Genomic DNA, 23,372 nt, shown 5'->3' with positions numbered 1-23,372 from the left:
CTTGCTGTTACTTACCACGGGAAATCCTCTGCTTTATTACCTGGCAAATTCAATTTGATATTCAGTCACTGTTGGGTTCTTCAGAACTTGCCCAAACTGCCCAAGACCCCTGGCTGCGACCCTTCCAGGCCAGCACACGAGCTGATTGACAACCTTGGCTGATAGAATGTAGGAAAACTAGACCCATGCACTCTGTGGTTCTTTTCTGTGTAATGAAGAAATGAAGAACCAAAAGCACCCCACAGAATGCCTGTTCTCTGAGTAGCAGAAGTGCCTGCAAGGGAATGATGAAAAGGGAAAACAACCTCTGAGCTGCAAACACACACTGAGAGGGAGTGGGCTGCAAATATCCTTTCTCTAGCTAACCTAATAAAGATCTAGACATAAAATAAAAACAAGTTGGTGCATGTCCTTTTGATCATAGTCTGCTTATTCCCCAACCCTGTCATACCCTCTAATTTACAAACATACGTGTACTTCAAAATAGCGAGCCTATCTATGCCCTAAGTTGATAACTCACTTAACATTGACAGAAAAAGTTGCTTACTGATACCTTTCTGGGCTTAGACATGCATAAAACCCCTTCATTCTTGTTCCCTGTAACTTGCAAAGATACATGTGCTTCCGTCTAAGCCAGTCTTATCTTGGCATATCTGCTCTAAAATCAGAACAACAAGTCTTAACATTCACAAACTAGCATTTTTCTATGAAGCTCTGTGGCTTCTTCTTTCAATAAAACTGGTTATTATTTCAAAATATATATACAACTCTCAGCAGGAATTTGGTGCTACATCTTCAAGTGTCTGAGGGAGCCACAGTTCTATGTGGTTATTTACACTTCCACAAGTCCTCATACAGTATATGTAACCTCATCAAGGAGCAAACAGATAGAATATGTACTGCAAAATCCCATATGTAGTTAAGCAGTTCGCCTGGAATGGCCCATTTATAGTCGTGGAGTGCACACTAAGTGCCTGTGCAGATGTGCAGGCACACAGCTGCATGCACTGCCAGGATTCTGTTGGCACATGTGTGTATGTGTGTGGGGAAAAAATGCATGGAGATCCCTGCCTGCCTCACTGGGCAGACGGCAGAACAGGCAGTGAAGGCAGACACACACACTCGTATGGTGGAGCGTGGCTACTGCACACCTTGTCATGCCAGTGTGAAAAAGACAGTTGCAGGTTGCTGGTTTTGCAGCCATTCATTTTACATCTTGTGGGGAGGGGGGTAAAAAAAGGATTTTTTCAGTTCCTTTTTTCCTTTTCCCCCCCAGTAAGCATCACTGGAAGAAGACCAAAGCAGAGCAACTATAAGTTAAATACACACTTGAGCTTAGCTGCATTACATAACTCTGTAGGAGAAGCAGGCTGAAAAGATTTGTTTGTTTGTTTGTTTCTTTGTTTGTTTCACTTAAATCTCTGTATTTTATTTCTCTTTCTTTTCATCTCTTAGCTCCCATCATTTTTTTTTTTCCTCCTAGGTTCCATCATCCTCTGAAGAACGCTGGGTTTCGCAGGCAGGCGGCTAGTCACCTGCAACAACCGAGGGGTCCCGCAGAAGCTTCCAGGCTGCTGTCCGTGTCAGACGCCAGGGTTTGATCCGTGGACATGGATGAGATGTCGTTGACAGATGAGGATGGAGGGAGGCTCTCACTGCTGTTCACTGCTGCACCTGTGCTACGAAAACGAACACCAACGTGATTAAACCCGAAACCCCAGAAGGTGCCACGCGTTAAAGAGCGGAGGGTGCTTACCTGGTGGTGCACAGACCATTTTAACCAGTGGCAAGCCTCGGCAGGAAATGGGCCATACAAACTTTAGACATTGGACAATATTAAATATCTTACCAGGAAATTCTGTCCCTCACCAGTCTGCTTTGAAAAGTTATAGCTCGTGCAGTGTTTGTCACCCCACTTCGTTCTAGCCCGCTTGGAGTTCCAAAACACCCGACAGTCAGAGGCATGTCAGGATCATACAATGTGTGATCAAAACAAAACCAGACCCCATCTATTCCTCCATATTCTTCTACTAAAATTCCAGTTTTCTTAGTGGCAGTCCAATAGAGCAGGTGGGATCAAATCACGCAGTGGAAATACTGAGTGGTTTCTTTCTCTTACTAAGGATTAGGCGACTAAGCTCAGGATTTCAGCTGCAACTGTATTTTTGCACATCCAAGTTTGCCTTGCCTCTCTTAAATTATGATGGTACCAGACATTATTCCAAAAATCACTTTGACTTTATGAAATGAAGAATGAAACTTCCTGAGATTATCATCAATGCAACTGAACATTCATCACATCCCTGAATATTATCAGAAATTATCTGTCTGATAAATTCAGACAACTGAACGACAAATACAGAGCCATGTAAAGAATGTATTTGCTCAAACTAAAGTTTGCAGAGTAGCAAAAACCTGTTTGATTGGTAATTTTTTTTCCACTGATTTTTTTTTTTGTTCTCTTTATACCAAAATTAGCACTGTCTTCAGTTTGAGAGGGATATATTAATTTCCATTAAATATTCATGGTAATAAAATGTGTAATTTTATGTGATCTTGCATAGCTAGAAATTACAGCTAGGCAAGTGACACGGGTCTTTGTCCTGCAGATAGATGCCATTTAGTTCTTCTGTCTGAAAAGTGTGCTCAGCCAACTTTTACAGATTTTCATTTCCATCAAATGGCTAGAAACGAACATCTATTATCCAGTAAAACTACACAACTTATATATTCGTAATATAGAGATTAAAAGTAGTCTATACAGCCTAGGCAAAGTATATGGGCAAAAGGAAAGGATTTTTGTCACTTTCCAGTTTGCAATAAAAACATGAATTAGAGAAAACAAGTCACCATACCATACCTCCAACCACTATTCTATATTCCTCAACTTTTTCTTCCCTTTATACACAACCACTGTAAGTATGCACAAAACAGAGATAGATACAGTCACATTTAGAGCTCCAGATGGGAACTGCTTTCTGCTGTTCTAGTTGTACATTATGGCATCAGAACCAATTAAATTAATCTACTCTCCTGATATATTTGGAAAATAAAATAGTTAAATTTGTAAGTGCTGCAAAAAGAGCAATCTCAATGAAGTCTGACTGGTGACTGCAGACAGCAATAATCCATCCTCTCTGCCAGAAAATGTGTTTTTCAAAGAGTTATTTATGTGTACCTCATCATTCAGTACAATACTGTTCTTGTTTACATGTTATTTAATCATGTGGTATTTTATGAAAATACTAATCAGTCAAGACAAGTGCATTTATGGGTAGTCAAAATATGACTGAATTCATTCATATTAATGACTAAATATATTACCTTTCTATGTTTACCATTCTGGGCAAAAGCCTGCCATTAAGTCATGGATACTGCCCTAAGAATAAAATGGAAAGAATTCCAGTAGGTTCAATCAATCAACTTTTGATCAAACTGCTGCTTTCTCCACATTGAGTAAATGTGCACTCAACTTAGCCAGGCAAAATAACTGAAGAAATAGCTGCAGAAATTGTATGGGTGAAGATTTTGTTACACTCTGTCTGATTCAGCACCACTGAATTCGATAAACCCTGCTATGATGTTCTCAGCAAGTATCAGTGCAGCCCACGAGTTTCTGGAAATTGCGTTTTTATGGCTGTTCCTGGCTTTCAGCACAATTCCACACGACACAACACATACATGTGACAGCTCCTGCTGCACCCCCAAAGCACCCAGACTTACAAAGTACCCACAAGAACAAATGAAACCACACTAAACCTCAACGACAGAATTAAAGAGCTCAGCAGCACAAAGCAGGACTTGGGCAGTACCACTCAGAAGCCCAAACAAAGCTGTCCCAGTCAGTAAGGAATGCTCCATTTGCTGTGCTACACCAGTTTGCTCCTGGAGGGATGTGTGCCAGGTGAGACAGTGCAGATATGACAGAGGTGCACTCAAAAGAGAAAAAGAGCCCCATTTATGAAGTTACTGTTTGGCAGGAAGCTTCTCACTGGCTGCAGGATTGAGGAGAAGTGCTAAAGGTTAGAGCAGGTGCAAAACAGCTCCTGGGATCTGTTCCTGGCTCTGCTATTGCCTTGACAGCTTCTCCTTTAAAGCACACATCAGCTTGTGTGCTGTAAAGAAGGGATTCCTTCCTGAGAGGGCTCCTGGGAAGTGCTATTAAATAGCACCAATGGAAGTGCCTCTGAGACTTCAGCTATGAAGTGATACAGATTTGGGGGTAAAAAAAACTGAAAGGAGAACTGCAGCTTTTGCAGTTTCCAAAAAAGCCCAGTGTCTGTACTGGGGATCTGTTCAGCTTCTCATAAATTGTGTAAATAGCAGCTCTTGGTATTGAGTGTCACAGTGCTTGGCAAGTCCATCAGCTGCTTAATTTAAGTCTGCACATGACAGAAGAGGTGTCCTACTAGCAAAAGTGTCCAGTAGTTCCTGGGTGATGGCAAATCAGACAGCAAGTAAAAGGCAGGAAACAAAGAATAAAAGATCCATTTTCACCTAGAAAGGGAATGCTAAAAATAAGCTGCACTAAGAGTTGGGCTATTTACTATATTCTGTACCCAGAAAGGACAAGACAGTTGAAAATGTTATGTATGAAACTACAGCTAGGTAGTGAAGGCTAGGGGAGAGTGTGAGAGGATATTAGATAGTATGGACAGAACTTAAGTTTAATTCAAAATAATCTACAGTTTTGTATTAAACTTTTTTTTTGTTTGCTAATAACAGAAACCCTTTTTTTTGGACAGGCAGAAGTAGCCTCTGCTGCGAACAATTTTTGACACTATGGATTTTGTTCACTGAACATAAGCATGAGGGGCAGGTACTTGAGTTTCCAAGCTGATATGTTGCACTAACCAATTCTTCACAGAAAAGAGATTGACACCCTGATACACAGGCACTCTAAGTGGCTCAGTCAATGAACAATTATTATCCCTGGTGCTGTCAGCTTCAGCAGTCTCCCCCAAAACTCTGATCAAGTAATCATGGAAACTTAGCTCCATGCTTAGTTGCTTGCCATGATTACTGATAGAGCACTAAATCTCAGCTTTCTGAATTCTTGCCAACAACACCAAGCAATGAGCAGAGTCTCTCCCTTTTTCCTTATGCTCAGAACTGGTGTTTTACCTCTTTCTTCCATTATTTCATTCAGCTGAAAATTTAAGTCAGGCACACAAAGTGAAGAAAAACAGGAAATCTACTGTTTCATGAAACAGCCTCATCTGAGAGCAGTTTGAAATATTTTCTGAACTTGTTGGTGCCTAACATTCAAAAAACAGTCAAAGGGAAACAGCAGAATAAATGCTAGGTAAAAATTTACAATTTTGTATGTTTGAAAATGTTTTACATAAACAATAAAAACCTTCCACATAGCAAAAATAGAATATGAAATTGATAAAGAAATCCTATGGTAGTTAATTCCTGAAACAAGCAACTACAGTGTTTCTTGTTCATAAATCGACCTGCAGCCACAATTCTGCAAGGGAAAAAAATTTAACAATGAGGATTTATCAGATAATTTTTAGGGCCCCAGATTTCTTTTCAGTGGTGGCACCATTAGTTCAGTAAATTAAATCTGCAAGTTCTGTTCTTTGCTATTTGGCAAGAACACAGTGGATTATTTCCAATATATTACTTCATCCGTGTCAAAATCCAGGTGCAGGGCTTGTGCTCCAACATCACCACCCAGCATTTTATTAAATCCCTTCATTATTGCCATGTTTCCCCTTGTCCTGTCAGTTGCTAGTGATGCATTCTTGTTCTAACATTACCTTGGCTCAGCAGCAAGTGAAAAATGAGAGTGAAAAAAAAAAATCTCTCTGAAGATATGCAGAGAACACTGAGTTAAATTATCATACTTTGAGGAAAGGCAGATTTACTCATAAATACTGCTAGAACACTGCACTCAAAATAACTTCAAGTTTGTCAGTGAAACTGTACCTTCACAAATATGTATTTCTGTGTACTGGCAGTGACAATTTGCATTTCTGTGAAAAGACTGCTGATGTGAATTTTATTCAGAAAAAATTCAGTTGTGGTTTTTATTTTTTTGTGACAAGACTTTAAGAGTCAGTGGTTGAAGGCAACTTTCCCTTGTCACTGAAGTGTCATCAAGTGTTGCCAGCCAGTTGTTCTAATGTGATTGGACTTCTGAGAGGATAGACTACCAGATTAGTACCAGACACCTACATGGGGCTGGGGTGGGGATCCCGTGTGTCCAAGAGATTAATATGTGCAAGCATCACCAATTTTGCTTGTTTCAATTAGCAAAGTATTGGTTCAGTTATCTACCCATAAGCAGTATGCAAATACTAGTGTGAGAGAAACCTCCACACTCAGAGGAATATAATCTGTTACCACAGACAATACCTGCACAACTATCTCTCAAATAGCAAGAAGCCCATTTTTTAAGTATGCTATTAACATGACACTGGAGTACAATTAATAAAGGTCAACCCATTAGAAGCACTGGATCTCATAAAAACTTCTTCATTGGCCTGCATAACTGCAAGTGTAGCCTAAGCCCTTCAGCAATATCCATTCTCTTTGCCAGTAGAGAACACATGTCAAGGTTATTCAATGGGGCTGAGTACCTGAAGGAGAAGGCTGTCCTTTTACTACGCCATTTTTAGTCTTTTCTTCAGAATTCATTACTTCTTTGTAGATGAGTTCTGGAAGAGAGAATTGTGACAGTTACTGACAGAAGCCAGTGCCTGTGATCAGGAACAAAACAATTACCACACCGTGCTGTAGCCCTGAGCGTCCTAAGTCTGCCCTGCCTTGTCTTCCCAAGTCTGACAGCTCTACTCACCTAAGACCTTTCTCTTCCATTCCCTTCCTCTCCTCTCATCTCCTTTTGGAGCTGAATGGAGACAAATGGGATTCAACCAGAGCAGGAGAACTGTTTAATGCTGCACTATCTAGAAGAGAAGCAGCACAATATCACAGCACCTTTTACTGTGGCTAAAATTCTGATGCATTGCCCTGCTGAACAGTATTCTGCTCTCCAGATGATATCCTTGGATTTCAGTGAAGCACTGGAATCCACACCTCCTGAGTTAACATTAAGCTATGTAGATAATGATAGCCCTCAGAACATTTTCCATATTTTTGCTATGTTTTTGCCATTTTGCCACTAAAAGACCCCTTCCCATGCAATTCTAAACTGCAATTACCTTTCCATTCCTCGATTGTATGTTCCCTTTCATCCAGCTGTTTATCATATATCTGAGGAGGAGGCTGCAGGAAAGAAACACAGCTGTTTAGTCAATTGTCTGTTATACTGTAAATAATCAGGACTAACTACTTAATTAAAGATAATTTCTCCTCTCTCTCTTTGCAATCCATCCTGTACATGCAAAAACATCTGAAACACATTCGAATATTAAGGGGATTAACACTTCTGCAAGTCAACTCTTTTTGTAGAAGAAATCAACATACTTCTCTGTTTTCCTTTCTTAAAAAGGAGGCATGGCTGCAGTTGAAATAAAACCCAGGTCAATAATGTCATTTTGCTTGTATTGAGCCCTGAAACTCCACACCCAAATTATTTGTACCAGCAGCGAGGTACAGTCAGAATACCAAACAAATAGCAGTCTTGATTAATTAGTAGTAACATTAACCTATTAATTTTTAATTTGCTCTTTAGATTTGCTGCTACACAAACTTTCCAAAATAACTAATTTTTAACTAAGTGTCCCAGCCACAATTTCTAATCCATATTTCAAATTACCAAAACTTACAGTATATGTTTTTTAACTAACTTTACTTTGGACAGAAAGTTTTGGGTTTTTTTATTTTTTTATTGTGTTTCTTTTAGCTGATGGGAATGTCAGAGAACTGACAGATCCTGGAATTTACTGAGACAAAGGCACCTAGATTTTCAGGGAGCCTGAACACCTACTTTCATTGGGCAACTAAGTCATATGTTCATTGCCTCTCCTGATGTTGTCTGCCAAAAACAGCAGCCAAGGAAGGCAGATGACTCTCCCCTCCTTCCTTCTACCAAGAAGCTCCAGCATCTGAGGAAAGATTACCTAATGAAGATGGAAACAAGATCCACAACACTTTTCTTGCTCAGATGTATTTCCTCTGACTTCCATCTTGGGCACTTGCCATTGTGTCCCCTTCAAAACATCCTGCTATTAAATGCATATTTACCAAGCTGTTTCCTTGAATCACTAAGAATTTAGAAATTTCCTCTCAGGACTTTAACTCCATCAGTCCACTAAGCCATTTGCATGCTACAAATACAGCTGAAAAAGTAATAGCTCAGTGACATGATATGGAAAATTACATGATAGCTGAACTGGACAAGTCCACTGAAAGCAAGGGACATTTCCCCAGAGTGACATTTGTATCAGGGCTGAAGATAAGGGGATTAGGTGAAGTTATAGATTACTAAATCTCATACCTGAGAAGTTGCTGAGGAAACACATCATGAATTAAAGTGAGTGCCAGGCCTCAGCTCGGGTACCTGAGGTTTTGTTATATCAGCAGAGTAAGACCCAGCCTTGTAAGAGTCTGAGTCCCAGACCAATGCAACTGTTCTCTTATTCATCATAACCACGCTTCTCATTCCTTTCCAGAGAGTCCTGATGCCACCAAGATCAGCACAACCTCTGTGGGCATTCTGTGCTCCTGATGACAGTGTTGTCAGAGAGCTGGATGCTACCAGAGTACAGGTGATCCTCACCACTGACCAGTGGGGTGTGATAAGTAAGCTCCACTCCTCCAGCTGAGCCTGCTGGGCTCCTGCTCAGCCACTCAGCCAGCCCTGGAGCTTGCATTTCCCTACCAGAGAAAGCTGGCCAAGCCAAGAAAATTGAGGGGGTAGGGATTTATAGGAGCAGCAGAGGAGGTGCTTGGCTGAGCTGCAGCTGAACCACAGTGACAGAGCCACCTCTTCTCTGCAAAGGGAACAGGCAAACCAAGTTGGACAAGAATATCCTGAAAGTAGCTTTCTAAAAGCTTCAGTGAAAAGCCTACAAAAAGCATAGGTGGGGGTAAAATTGCTTCTACCAAGTATAAACACTCTTTTTACACCTTCAAGAGAAATACAAGTTTTTCTCCCCCAGACAGAAATAAGAGGATAGATTTAATTCACTACTTTAATTCCCAAACACAAATTGCAGAATCAAAAGGAACAAGTGATCAGATGCACCTGTTCTCAATTCACACAACCAGAGAATCTTTAGCTTATTTCTCTTCTAATTTATTTCAGCTACATCTTAAGCTGGGATAATTGGCTAATAAGCACCAAGAAAATCAGCAGTAATCATTGCCTAGATTAATACACTCTGGAAACAAAGGCATTTTCCAGGGAGAGAGCCCACAATAATCTCACTCATTACCGAGCTCCTATTCTTCTCTGGAGTCAAACAAGGGAGAGCAACCAAACTGTCCTTCACACACTGCAGGTTGCCAGAAGCTGCACCTGCACAGCATTCTACTGCTCTGCCAGTGCTGACTTTGCAGACTTTTTACTTGTGAGTTAGCAGAACCCACAGCTATGAGGCACGGCTCTCGGCAGGCACGAGGGAGCCAAGGGTAACAAATATTCAGCAAGACAGTAGCATGAATAAATCCCTGCTCTTCACAGAGGCAGGGTCTGTAACCACTCTAAAGCCTGTGCAGAGCATAGTCGAATGGAGCTCTGCTGAGAGGCCAGGCCTGTGCTTCACACTGGGAGAAGGGAAGCTTTCCCATCAAAATTCCCTGAGTCCTCACCTTTTTATTGATTCAAGGCACAGAAATGAGTTGAGAATACCAAAACTATTTTGAGAATTTATTTTCCCACAATTCTCATTAATTCATAGGTGAACCACAAAGCTTAGTACGCTGTTATCAATATGTTGTTATCCCCTCCATGCTGACCACCCCTTTTCTGCTAACTTGTTCGTTTTGTGGCTTTTTTAAAAAACAATTTCTAAAATTAGAGGGAGGACTGGAGGTTTTTAAAGATAATAAAGAAGTATTGTCTCAGCAATGGAACAATTAGAGCAGCTGCCACACCCACATCCTCCTGGGCACCTGATTTTAGTCTTGGTGCAAAGTTTTGCCTAAAACTGACTTTGCTACCTAAATCAAACATCTTAGAAAATGACTGAGTTCATAATCATTAACTTTCCATGGGGATACAGCTGCAGCATTATAGGCATTCTTATAAATCCTTCATGCTGCACATGCCAAATGAGATGTTATTTATAGTTTATTGATAGTTTATTTTTTTAGGTGTCCAAAAACAGACTGAATGTGGCACTCAGTGCCATGGTTTAGGTGATAAGGTGGTGTTAGGTCATAGGTTGGACTTGGAAAAGACTCCAAGGTCTTTTCCAACCTAGTTGATTCTGCAATTCTGTAAGTCTCAGAAAAAGTACTGAGTTCAAGTAGCATCAAATCAAGGCAGGGTGTGGATCAATCCTATGGGTGGCAGCATCTAGCTTCAGTTTAAGGCAGCCATTTTCTCCCCAAAACAGATTGATTTGCAAGCAGTTTTATTGCCAACAATAATGAAGAACAGAATCTATTTTTGGATGTGGAAGCAAAGGAATGAATTATATATTTTCTTGTAGGTACTAAAACACCCCCCCTGTTGTTTCAATGGCTCTTGGCTTTTCCATTTTACAAACTGATTTTCAAAATATTTTTGCATTAAATGTAACATTCATTGGACATAATAAAAATTAAAAAAGAAAAAAAAAAACAACATGGGTCTCTTTCTGGAAAAAAAAAAAGGCAAGCCAAACAAACAAATAAGCAAAACCAACCAAAAAAACAAACCAAAAAAGCAAAATATACAAAAGACAAGGGGGGGTTATGTTGTCAGATAAACAGGAGGAGACTACTGGATTTGTTAAATACCATTCTAATATCCAGAGAGGGGAAGCTTTTCACTAGAGAAAAGAAAAAACAAACCATGTTGAAACTGATGTATTCTTACTTTCCCAAAGCAACACAGATTGGTTTGTATGCCACTGCTAGAAAGCAAAGGGAATGGGCTGGAGCTCCCACTCAAGCAAATCCTGCCATCTCTGTCCCTGCCTCTGCAGAGCTAGTGCCAGCACAGTGGAGACCTTGGGACGAGCTGTTTTTAGAAAGCTTGGCAGAGCAAGGCCTGAGTCTGCATCTCTTCCCAGAATTGCAGGGTCTGGGGCAGTAGTTGTGGAGCAGCACAACGGAGCAACGATGGAATTAGCAAGATAATGCAGATAAAAGAGGGACTGAAGAATGCAAAAGTTAATGGTGTGAGGTTAAACATTTTGTTAAATAGCTTAGGTCCTTATAACAAATGAATACAAAAATTCCTTGGTGCTTTGCTGCAACCTAAATTGTGTTACTGATACCATTCATATATTTATTTTTGCAGTGCAAGCCCAAGTACACCAGCGTGCTTGTCACCAGAGGTCTGGCATCTCTTTATTTACAAAGTGCTTGGGATTTCACTCTGTATTGCCAAGGGATTCCACAGTGGGCTAGGGATGATCTCAGCTATGGATATGGAAGAAGAGATGACTCTGGGCCCATTTGTTCCTTGGAGTTTCTGCAGAGGCTTTTGGGAAACTCCACACATTGTGTGCATCAACGGAATCATAGGCTGAGCTATTTCTGAACAGCTGGACTGTAAGGATGCCACGTAGCAGGAGTCAAGATTACTGGGCTACACACAGATGACTGAACAGCTTGAAGATACAACAAGCAAGCTGGAAAAAAAGATTAAGTTTGGTTCAAAAAAGAAAAAGAAGAAAAGAAATGCCTCTTTCTTCTCCAACCACTCCTCCTCACTGACATGAACAAAGATTTTTGCAGAAGCTGTGTTCAGCTTCTAATCAATCAGCTATGAACGGATGGATGTTGTTGACTAGAGGAAGTATCTGTGCCTGTGCACAAAGCAGAGCTGTACACTTCTTTTGTGAAACAACAGATGCACACCATCAATCTCTGAGCAGAAAACCAAGCCCTGTAACTGAGTGCTAAAAAATGTGGCAACTCATCGAAGACTTTCTATACATCTATACATTCAGAGCTGACCAAGAGAAAAGAACAGCAGAAAAGATGCACAACCTGACAGCCTTGCTTATGTCATGCAGTGAAGGTTGCACCTTCTTTGAAGTGTTTGCCAAGGTCACAGAGCTCTCCAAAGTGCTTCTCCATCATATTGGATGCTTAGCACTCACAGGTAAAATAAGAGGTCAGTGATTTCTTTTTTTTTTTTTTTTTATTCTGACAATCTAATTTTTAAAAATTGTATTTAACAGTTGGTCATAGATGGTTTATATAGGGCTAAGACAATACAGCAGCATTTGCTGTCCTGGACCTCAGACTGAGAACCATAAACCAAGTTTTTTTCATTAGTAACACTGGAAACAGCATCATATTAATAGAAGGTAACACACAGATTGGCATGCACAGAAAAATAATGATAATTCACAACTCAGCCCCCTATGGATGATCCTAGATGCGGAAATATGCCAGTGAAATATAAATCCTATGAAAATAAAACCAAGAATGAAAGCTGTATGAGTTACAGTGAATAAAACCCCACAAAATCTATCACTGCTGTAAAATACTGTCAAACATAGAGGAATGCTTGAAAGGAATATTTTTAATGCCTGATCTTTCTGTTTTATAGAAATCTCTCTTCTAATGGATGGCACATATCAGATAACAAACAATAACTGCAGGTACAGGAAAGTTCAAGACAAATTTTGAAACCAGTTAACAGAAACATCACATAATAATCTACAGCAAATTTTGCTACTGGATTTGTTCCCATGAAATGGAACAAGTTTTCCCAAGTGGGAATCAATATGACATCACACATACATTCAAAAGATTCCAAAATGGAATCCAATATGACATTAATGATTTCTTTGAATATACCAATAGCAAAAGGAAGAACTTTCTGTGCTAAAGTAATGTGTAGGAATCCATTTTGTTTGTAATTTGATCATTTTGGGATAAAACCCAGTGACCTGCAAATAGGCATAAACATTAGGATAGATATGAAAGATTAAAAACCAGATTCGGGATTTATTCACAAATCATCTCAATGAAGGGTGAGAATATATAGCAGCTTCAAAAAAAAAAAAAAAGGCAGCTGGGTAATTGAAAACAGTCTCAAGCACAGAATTTTCAGACAGGAAAACAGAGAAGTTAATATGTCATCAGGGAGATACTGAGACTATCTACAATAAACAGGGTAGTCTGCATGTAGAGGCAAGAGATATTGGAAACCTCTTCTTTCCAGAAAACAGAACCAGAGCAATTGGAGGGAGAATAAGTATCATGTGTGTCATTTATTCCTATAATAGTCCAAATGCTGTTATATAGGTAAATATTCTAACATCAAAGTAATAAACATAAAAGTAATAAACATAATATTGTGGAACTGAATTTCTGAAAAAAAAATACTTACAGGAGAGTTTTGAACTAAAGAATAAAACAGAGAAGTAAGTTCCATAAGTTCCTATTCTGATTTTACAGTAGACCTCCTGTATAGTATTAGTAAATAATACTTTTGCCCTGTGAACTTTTGTTTCCCTACATTTAAATTAGGTGTGAAGATTGATAACAGATTTCAACATCTGGGAATTCCACACAACCCAAGCCATACATGTTCTCCTGTTCATGTTCTGCATGTCCTCCTATTTTTTAAAAACACATGTTTTAGTTGTCATTGGCTGAACACAGAAATTACCTTAACTGTAACACTATTCAAAATAATTTCAGAACAATGGTGTATGCTCTGGAGAACCTCACACTGTGACTTTCTCAACAGAGATACTGTGGCAAGCTGTGTGTACTTCAAAGAACCTGGCGAACTACCTATGTTAGACACAAGAATTCCCTGTAAATCCAAAATCCACAGGTAAGCTCAAAAGCTGTGCAAGGCCTGTTTCTAGCTGTCAGTATGATGCTGTTTCAGAGCTGTTGAGGGCTTTGGCTGAGGTTTGTTTCATGCAGAAGTTCCATGGGAGAGCCACAGCACTGTTTGAGTAACCTCCTGTGGGCAGGTGAATAGCAAGTCCTACATCTAATAACAGCTCATCTTCCTCTCTGGGTCAGGGAATCACACTTGGCATTTAGGGCCACCCAGAAGAGTTTAATGCTGGGACACATTGTAGGGGAAAGGGTATTGCATTCCCAGCACTTCCTATTTGTGCACAGTGTTTGCCAAGACTGGCAAACATTAGAAACATTAGAACAAGACATAATAGTTTTATTGCCCCCACAGTGTCTCTGAAAGACCATAAACTTATAATAGATTTATAAAAAGGGACTGTAACTGTCTCACTAGTCTGCTTTTTAACTGGATAGGGCTGTTCTATCTGTTTCCCTCACATTTATAATGCTGTAAATCTGAGCAGACACTGAGGGTTGTTACCTCCAGGTTAAACTTTGACACCAAATTCTCTGCTTATTCCCTGAGCTGGCTTCAGTGCTCTGCATTGTCTACTCCAGCACATGCTGACATTTAATAATGCTGCAACAGCTCACTTCAAAATTCCTGTCACATTAAATGCTTTCAGTTACCTGTCCTCTCATGCTCCTGAATGAAATGGACGCTGTACGACAGATGCCTGGCTGCTTTTGATGAAGCCATTTACTGGGAGAAGGAGGAATCTAACTAGACAGCAGAAGCTACCTAATCCCCCCCTCTCCAGTGCTATACTGGCTGAAAATGTCATCTTGTTTAATACCTTTGTATCCTAATTTCTGTTATCCCTACTGTACAGGATTACTGATAGTGGGAGGAATCCTGTCTCATATCACAATATGGGAGGAGAACTTAAGAAAAATCCCAAAACATCCCACTACCAAACCTTTAGCTACATGATGAAAGACTTCTGTGTAAAAGTGCTTATCAAGTATTACCAAAAAAAAAAAAAGAGTGCAGTGAACAAGGGCAGATGCAACACACTGCAGGCTTCTAAACCCCAGTGGGGAAACCAGGAAAAATAGTGGGAAGTTAAGCATTATGCAAGCGACCAAGCACAACTCTGTCACTAATTTTCCCATTGCTTTCATGTCAGGTTCCCTGGCTGCACATTTGCAGAGCAGTCTGTGAAAGAGCAGGGATGCCTCATAGAGTCTCATCATGCTGCAAATTCAACATTAACGAGCCACATGGCCATTTTTAGGCTTTGAAATGTCGTTCAAATATTACTTCTTTGTTCAGTTGTACCCTGTTATAACTTCTGTGGTTTTGTTCAGTGTAGTCAAATTTACAGAGTCAGATTATTAAGTGAATAAGCAAAAGTATCTACCTCTCAAACAGCTAATTTGTTGGATGTTTTTAGATGTCTTCTAAATTCCAAGCCTGCTATAAATTTGGCAAGATCCAACAAAAATACATAGATGAGTCATTTCCCCATTGCCCATGGCATTAGGAAATTTTTACTGTATTTGATCCCAACTCTTCTGCAACTGTAAAAGGGCAGATACCTCAGTGGAGTACTTGCTGTAGAACACCCTTCTGAGCAAGAACAGAAAACCACCAATATTCCACAAATATTTTTTTTTCCTCCTGAAAATAATTAGTAAGTGACTTATAGCTAACCACTGAAGGTGCATCAGCATGAACAGATGGATATTTATAATTTATAATTTCATTGCGAAAAGAAAGTCTTCCAATTTAACTTTCCCTCTGAAAATGAGACTGGCAAAATAAAGCCCCATAAAATACTCCTAAATAACATCCTCTGAAAAAATCCCATGTGCTGGAAATTTGATGGGGGTTTGAACATTCAATTTACTTTTGAAGTTTACTGCACTTTCAAGAGCAAAGACTGAACTGGAGCATATCACTAAACAGCAGTGATTTAATTTTACAAGGTCTTCATTTCCTATGGTGGCTAAATCAGATTTCTGAACCTGTTTTCATATACTTCATACAGGGTATTACAGAGCACCTGTCTGGATTTATACCTATACCTTTTTAGATATATAAAATATATATACCTATACCTATGCCATTATACCATACCTTTTATACCAAGTCACTGAAGTGCTGAAAGATTACACTTATCCCTGTTAACACCAGCCTCACCAAGGCCTACAGAGAGGTGTCTAGAGCATGACAGGATTATAAGAAAAAATCCATTTCTGTTTGTACACAGTGTGCATGATACTGTACATTGAACCATAGCCCAGGAAAACACCTGAGCCCCTCCTTCATTTTATGGAAAAAAGTATGTCCTGCTAAGCTTTTTCTAAATTCAGACTTCAAGATTTTTTTTTTTCAGAATCCCAACTATTTTTTTGCTTAATTCTCCTCCTCTTTTATATATATCCTTCAACACAGACTAAAAAGTGATGTTTGCTGTCTTCCACAGGGAAAGGTTTGGAAAGAAAGATAGTATCTTTTGCCATATTGAGTTCTATAGCTAAAAAGGTAAACTAGTGGATTCAAAATCCTTTCTAGAAGAAAGCAGAAAATGGCTTCATATGCTTGAAGTGTTTTTGTTCCTCCCATCTATTATCAGTTAATCTAATAAAGAGAGATATCCTGTCCCTACAGATCTCATTTCACATCAATCCCCAGACCACCGCAGTCCCAGCATTGTTTCTTTCCAGCATGCTCATTATCCTGCTGCTGTAAAGCAGCAGGGATCCCTGAATCCCTTTGTGCTTGGCATTCTGAAGGGAGGAGTGCTGCCTCACTTACCGCCTCCACCTCTGCTGGGTCGTACCAGACATTAATGTATGGATGCTGTAAGGCTTCATCTACTGATATCCTCTTGGCCGGATCAATGACCAGCATCTTTGATAAGAGGTCCCTGGCTTGGCTGGCTGGAACAAGGGAAGCAGAGAAACACAGCATTAGTACAAAACAACCTCTGCCTCCAGAGGAGGCTTAGTGGGGGTAGGAAAATAGCAGTGACACAACCCTTTGAGAGATTGGTTGTGTATGTACTTCTGCTCCCTTGCCTCCTCATAGCAAGAGCTCTTCAGTAATTGTTTTAGGTCTGATTCATTAGAAAGCTGCCAAAATCAGGGCTGACACCATAAGTTCCCTAACAAGCTTTAGTGACATTTTACATGCAGATTCCACACAGAGGGATGAATAATATCCCATGTTTGATGTATCTGTGATTATTACCGGGATCAGAGTACAAAAGTTCACATAAAGAAATCTAAAATCGTGGCATTACTAAATCAAAGCCTGAAATTTACAGGCACTCTTAGACTGGCTCAGAAAACATCCGCACTTCTCTGGATGTTTTAAAGTTTCTCATCCAACCTGCTGTGAGGCATGAAACATTTTATTGAGGCATAGAGATTAGGCTAATCTTAAGGCATCCCCATAGAAGCAATAATTTCAAATCTGTAGCCTTGTGGTATGGAAGTGTTTGGGACTGCTTGAGTCTTGTTTGTCCTGCATAATGGAATTTAAATCACTGGGGCACAGAATCCTGCACTACATATACCTATATATATATACATATACACACACACAAACATTGAAATTTACATTCCAGCATTGATTTATTTTACCTGATAATATATTCCATTGTGCCTATCAGGCAAACAATGCCACAACAAAGCCACAAACTCAGCTTTATATTACCCAAATGGATTTTTCCTAGTTGGAGTTTGTAAAAAATATAATACCATCTTAACCCACGTGAAAAAATTATAACAACATGTATTTCTGTTATTATTGTTATTATTAACCATATAGTGTTCTAAGATCTCAGATGCTCAAAATTATTTGCTTGTAAGTGAAAAAGACAATGAAAGGGAAAAAAGTTGCAAAGAGCAGTAAGTGCAAAGATATTATTAGGTATCTCATCATACATGGGTGAGTGTCTCATTAAACCACTAACATTACATTATGGTGAAATATTTAGGCAGGGCATGGGATGATACAATGCTGCACAAGTAGGGATTCCTGAATGCACTGTTTCTTGCTTCGTGGCTGTATCTTCAAAACTGGCATTCAAGATGCTCAAATGTATGTGCTTTCTGTACCCAAAAGGTAACAGCACTGTTTGACAGTCATTTTTATTCATTAGCTGCAAAATTCCATTATCCAATTGTGTTGTGGTAGGAGTATAAAAAAATTCTGTGTATCTGAAAGCATCTGCCCAGACCTTTCCCTTTACTCCCAGAGCAGGACAGCAGCTTGGATATGAAGCAGTTGTTAACTGGAAGAAAATTCTGGGTCATGTAATGACATGCAAATTGTAAGCAATTGAAAAACATTAAATGCCACTGTGGTGAGTGGCTCCAAGGACTGGAGTGGTGCAGAACCAGTATACAGCACAGGTCTGCAGGGGCTCCAGGGCTGTGTACTAAGCACACAATAATCAGTTTTTTCCTACTGAAGGTCAATGCCCTATTCAAGTGAAAAAATACTTCAATACATGATTAAAATCATGGCAATTTTTCTTCTACAGGGGGATATCTAGTCACACTGTAATTAAGTTCGTTTTCTACTTCACATATCTTAAGTGACCCACAGGATTTTTCAAAAGAAGAAATCCACCCCAGTGAATATTAATCCTTGGCTACTTCATTTTGGTTGATGTTGATAATATATTTGTATTTTCTAGTAAAGGCAGAGCTATGAGGCAGGCATTTGGCTGAACTGGTATTTTTCACCTAAAAAAAGCCAGTGCAAGTGCTGAGATCTCCCAATGGAAGTTCCATTGTTCCTTTGTGTTACAAGTTCAAGAATAAGAGTAAAGGAACGCCTCAATTCCTTGTGGCACAGGATCATCACATGGAACACCATGGGAATATTCTCAGTGCATCAGTGATTATGTCCCCTTGGCTGCCCAAGCACCAGGAACTCCAAAAACCATTTCCAAATCCTTCCTCTCAGTTGAACAAAAGCCATGCAGTCACTGGTCTGCAACTAAGTGCATTAAATGGAGTGCAGCTAGAGAGAAGAAAAATTGGAAAAGCCTTAATTCCACTGTAGCTGTTGCACATGAACCATGTCCCTTTGTCAGACATACCTTTGAGTTTGTTGTGTTCTGAGTCCGCTGGGAAGAGAGAGTCTGGAAAAAGTTTGGGGAAAGTGAGGCCAGCATACTTGGGTCTGTTCTCAACATAGTTCCGTACTGTTGGCTGCAGCTTCTTCATGAATTCTGGACAGGGTGTTCCCAGCTGCTCAATAACTTTATTCCACTGATCAATATCTGAACACCAGCAGTTAAGGGAAACAAAATGCAAACCCCCACGTAGCCTCCTGACATTTCTGCTTGTGTTCTCTGAGAATCCTCAGAGGTATTTAACTCCCTTCGTAACATCTTTACAGTCACTATCTTTCCTTCTCGTCTCACTATTCCTCCAGGTCCAACAGTCTGCAAAGGGAAAAACTCTCACACACAACTCACACAACTGCAGGACATTGTGCAGTTCTGAAACCATGACCACCACAGAACAACGCACAGATTCTTCTCCTTGGGTCAATGCTTGTTATCTTTTTTTTTTTTTTTTTTAAACTTGAAATCCACTGACTTGCACTCCCTTTTTTTACATGCAGATAATTGTCAGTACATCAGCTGGGAAGAACAACATGTGCACCTGCCTCCCTATTCAGGCTGTGGAGGGACACCCAGCTGGCTTAAAGAAGTTCTGCACAGGACAAAAGTCTTCTCCCACTCATCTGCTTTGCACTTTGCTCTCTCCAATAACTTCATTGATGCTACTTTTTCCAATACTAGCCAAGCAGCAACCCCTCAAAAACAATTTGTTTGATTTTATAAGAACACACTGGGACTCATTTTCTATTGACAAATGATGCACAGGTGTAGACAGATGTTTCTCTTTAACTGAAAAAGTGACAGCTACATTGCTAATCTGATACTGGCTAATGGGAAACAGGCTCTAATGCCTGAAAAGAAAGTGTATTACAGGCATTTCATACTGAGCTTTTCATCTGTTGAGATGTTGATATTTTAGTTTTCTTGTGCTAACATTTAGGCACCTCATGGGTGTTATGTAACTCTTTCAGCCACATTCAGAACAAGACTGACTGCGCCAACAAAAAAGCAAATTATCAGTAGCATATCTACATCACACTAATTCACAAAGCTAAGAACCTGATGACTACAAGGGAGAAAAAAAAAGGAGGATTACATGCAGCCATGGGTACATTGATACTAAGAAATACAATGAAGGGAGATTTGCTAAGAACACACTGGAAAGAAAAGGCTTTGAAAAGACAAACAATCAAAGCATTTCAGCACAAAGATTTCTTTTCTTAAAAGTATTAAGTTATTATTTTCATCAGTATCATAAGTGTGGAGGAGTTTTCAAAATATTAAGAAAGATAAAAAAAAATTGTCAGGCAAAAACCAGTTCTTTGTTGCAATAGCAATTTCAGATTTTACAAAGTATTTTATTTTAGAGAAATGAAAGTAGTCTTGTAATGTATCTTGGAAAGTAAAGATAGACTAAATTTGGATTTACCTGAACTATCTTATTTGAACAAAAAAAAAGCTAATAATTCATTTCAAAATTGAAGGTTTACTAATCAAAAATGTTTAAAGGAATGAAAATAATTTAAACATATGCTTTAAAGGATTCTAAAGCAGTGTTTTAAATTGTTTTATTTTCAGCTGAAAAAGGTTGCTAGAAATAGCAGCAGTCTGGGAAGTTTTTTCTGAATACCTCTTATTTTTTAAACTAACATGAAGATTTATGAGATTTATGTAGAAAAGCCCCTCCCACACACACCCCCTGTAGGTTGTATGTAGCTTGTGTTGTCCATGAAAAATATTTTTATCAACAGAAAACTGAACAATTGCAGCAACAGTAAAGTTATCTAAGACTACAGCTGCTCAAAGAGTAGCCTGAATATTTCATTAAATATTTCATTAGAAAATAAAGTGGTTTGACATTTTAAACTTGGGTTCAAGTCAAGATACCTCAGTGACTGCTAGCTGAACTGCTTCAGAAGCAGGTCTCTGAGGAACTTGAGAACACAGAGTGTGTAAATGCTTTGCAGAAAAGAACAGAGAGTACAGAAATGAAGAGGCTGTTAGTTGTGCCAAGAGAAGCTAAATGGGTGAGAGAGCCAAGCTCTAAAATCATCACTGGAAGCATTACCTGTGTATGTTGAGTGAAGTGTTTGATAAACAGGGAGGGCCAAACACAGGACTTGCTTCAAAGGAGGTCACCCCTGTAGAGAGCAGGTGAACCATCTCCCAGGCATTTAGTGAAGGCCAAAGAAAAACTGATCTTTGGGATCACAGAATTATGTGGGACTTGGACACACTGGGAGGGAAGACATAGAAAGATGCCCTAGACATGAGCAATAAGGGAAAAGGGGTACAAGAAGTTCCCAGAGAAAGGCCAACATGATGGGAACCAATGTCACTGGTGATGGAGAAGGGAGAAGGGAAATCCACAGACAGATCAGCTCCCACTGCACACATTTCTTCTAAGCTGACAGAAAGGCTCTCACTAAGAAATAACACACGAGCAGACTACCACCCACAACTGGGACATTTTGAGATGGAGTCACCAGTGCAAAAACCAGAGCCAAAGGCAATGGAACTGGCAGAGCCACCATGTTCTGCTCCTTGACTGGACTTGATTTGCAGGATAGCCCTGGACCTTTTGCAGCCCTGCTCTTACCAAGAGCCAAAAGGTCAGGCTTTATGTCACAGCAACCTCAGGGACTGGTTTTGAGTAATGAATGATCTGAATGGGTAATTGTGCTTCCTTACTGTGTTTTTTCTGACTTATGTTGTTCATATACTGCCAAAACCCTTAAATAAAATACATTCATTTGCTCTTTAGATGCATTTACATGTACACACACACACAAACTGACATGATGGGGCACTCAGGACTGTTTTTGTCCTGATAATTACAGTAACAAAACCATGCTAAGTGAAAGCAGTTAGATAATGTTTTAGTCAGCTGAACACACACATTTTCTCTCTAGTAATGGTTCTCCCCTTCCCTAGACCTTAAAACCACTGGATTATATTCTGCTGGTCCAGCTCAATTTTATTGTAATGTTTTATGCAGTCACCACGTGTGATGCATCTTTGATGTACCTGGTGATTAGAAGTTCTACTTATCATGGTATGAGATTAAAAAAAAAAGTCTTGGAAAAAATTCTGAGGTCTACACATCAAGGCAAAGAAACAGCTTTCTCTAGCTGCCAGTCAGCATTAGCTTCAGCAATTCTACAGGAAACAAATGTTACTACAGGACAGTCCTAATGTGAATCAAAATCTACAGTAGGTGACATTAATAAATTAGAGATTGTAACTATTGATGTTATTGAAAAAATGGTACTAAAAAATTGAAATTAAGCAAATGTTAGACAGACTGACAGTTGGAAAGAATTCCAACCCAAAGCTCTAGAAAATGATGGAATGTTTGCTTAAAAGCTATTTGAATCATCCTGAGCAGGATGAAGGAAAATGTGTCAACTATTCACAACAGCATCTGTATGATTTAAGACAGAAGAAGGGCTCTAACCTGGGTTTATTAGCTTGCCTCTGCCACTAACAATATGGCATTTAGTAACATTAAGATGGCAACATAGAGTTACAGCAAAGATTTAAGAAAATAGATCAAAAATTAGTATCTTCTGAATGAAGATTTATCACTGAGGCCTCAAGCTCACCCACCACCTTTTCTCTTTGCAGCTTTTTACTCTCCTAAGGGTTGTTCCCCTTCACTTTCTAAATACTTGGTTATTTATTTGGAAAACAACACAAAGTTGAACTGCAGATTAAGTGACATATTTTTCTAAAGCAAAGGCATAAAAATTTAATAGGAAAATAACATTGTGAATTAACAATAAAGTGTTTCTTTTGAAAAAATCAGACTTCACAGTAAATTCATCTATTTAGAGGCACAGACTGAAAGTGTGCATTTTTTCTGTGTGCACTGATGCAATATAATTCAAAAGTGTGGATTAAAAACTGGTGTTTTGTTAATTCAGTTGTAAACCTCAGATAAATTAAATTCCTGAAAATTTCTATATAACTATAAGGAAATTGAGTTTGGCTATAAGAGAAAATTTACAGTACTTCTCTGTCTCAATCAGAAAATATTAAAAACATTTCTACAGTGTACAAAATAGTAGCTTCTAATTAAAAAAACAATTTAGACAACAAATTATTGTCTTCCTATCTAGCCTCAAAATCACAACAATTTTTCTTTTTCCTTTTCATGATGTGTCTGTGTAAATCACATTCTTTTTTTGAGTAAAGAATTGTATTTTGTTAAGTTCAACAGCAAGATTTCGCAGGAGGAGTTACTGTTTGCCTTAGGGTGTTTCAGTTGTACTGCAATACAAATAACTTAATCTCTCATGTTTGTTCACCTGAAAGAGGAGCCTTTTTCTAAAATCCTCCTCAAGCAGTATCTATGGACTGTGATGTGGGGAACAC

The 23,372-nt window shown here is 39.2% G+C and overlaps 1 protein-coding gene across 13 annotated transcripts in view; it reads right to left on the bottom strand.

Annotated features, from left to right (window-relative positions):
* Positions 1–1,338: 1,338 nt before the first annotated feature.
* Positions 1,339–23,372, bottom strand: part of MAPK10 (mitogen-activated protein kinase 10) — a 137,741-nt gene continuing 115,707 nt past the window's right edge. For 12 of the 13 annotated variants that reach the window (XM_053976079.1, XM_053976077.1, XM_053976072.1 and 9 more), the window contains 5 exons: positions 18,966–19,148; positions 16,667–16,791; positions 7,173–7,236; positions 6,591–6,668; positions 1,339–1,674 (listed from right to left, as the gene is read on the bottom strand). In XM_053976079.1, the coding sequence (XP_053832054.1) occupies positions 1,532–1,674; positions 6,591–6,668; positions 7,173–7,236; positions 16,667–16,791; positions 18,966–19,148 (593 nt within the window). In that variant the 3' untranslated portion in view covers positions 1,339–1,531. Of the gene's footprint in view, positions 1,680–6,590; positions 6,669–7,172; positions 7,237–16,666; positions 16,792–18,965; positions 19,149–23,372 lie in introns of all 13 variants that reach the window. The other variant, XM_053976085.1, reaches the window with a different exon arrangement.

The sequence above is a fragment of the Vidua macroura genome, chromosome 4, assembly GCF_024509145.1.
Source record: "Vidua macroura isolate BioBank_ID:100142 chromosome 4, ASM2450914v1, whole genome shotgun sequence".
In the NCBI taxonomy this organism is placed as follows: Eukaryota; Metazoa; Chordata; class Aves; order Passeriformes; family Viduidae; genus Vidua; species Vidua macroura.
The sequence above is the reverse complement of the archived record's forward strand: the minus strand, read 5'-3'. Positions and strand labels throughout refer to the sequence as shown.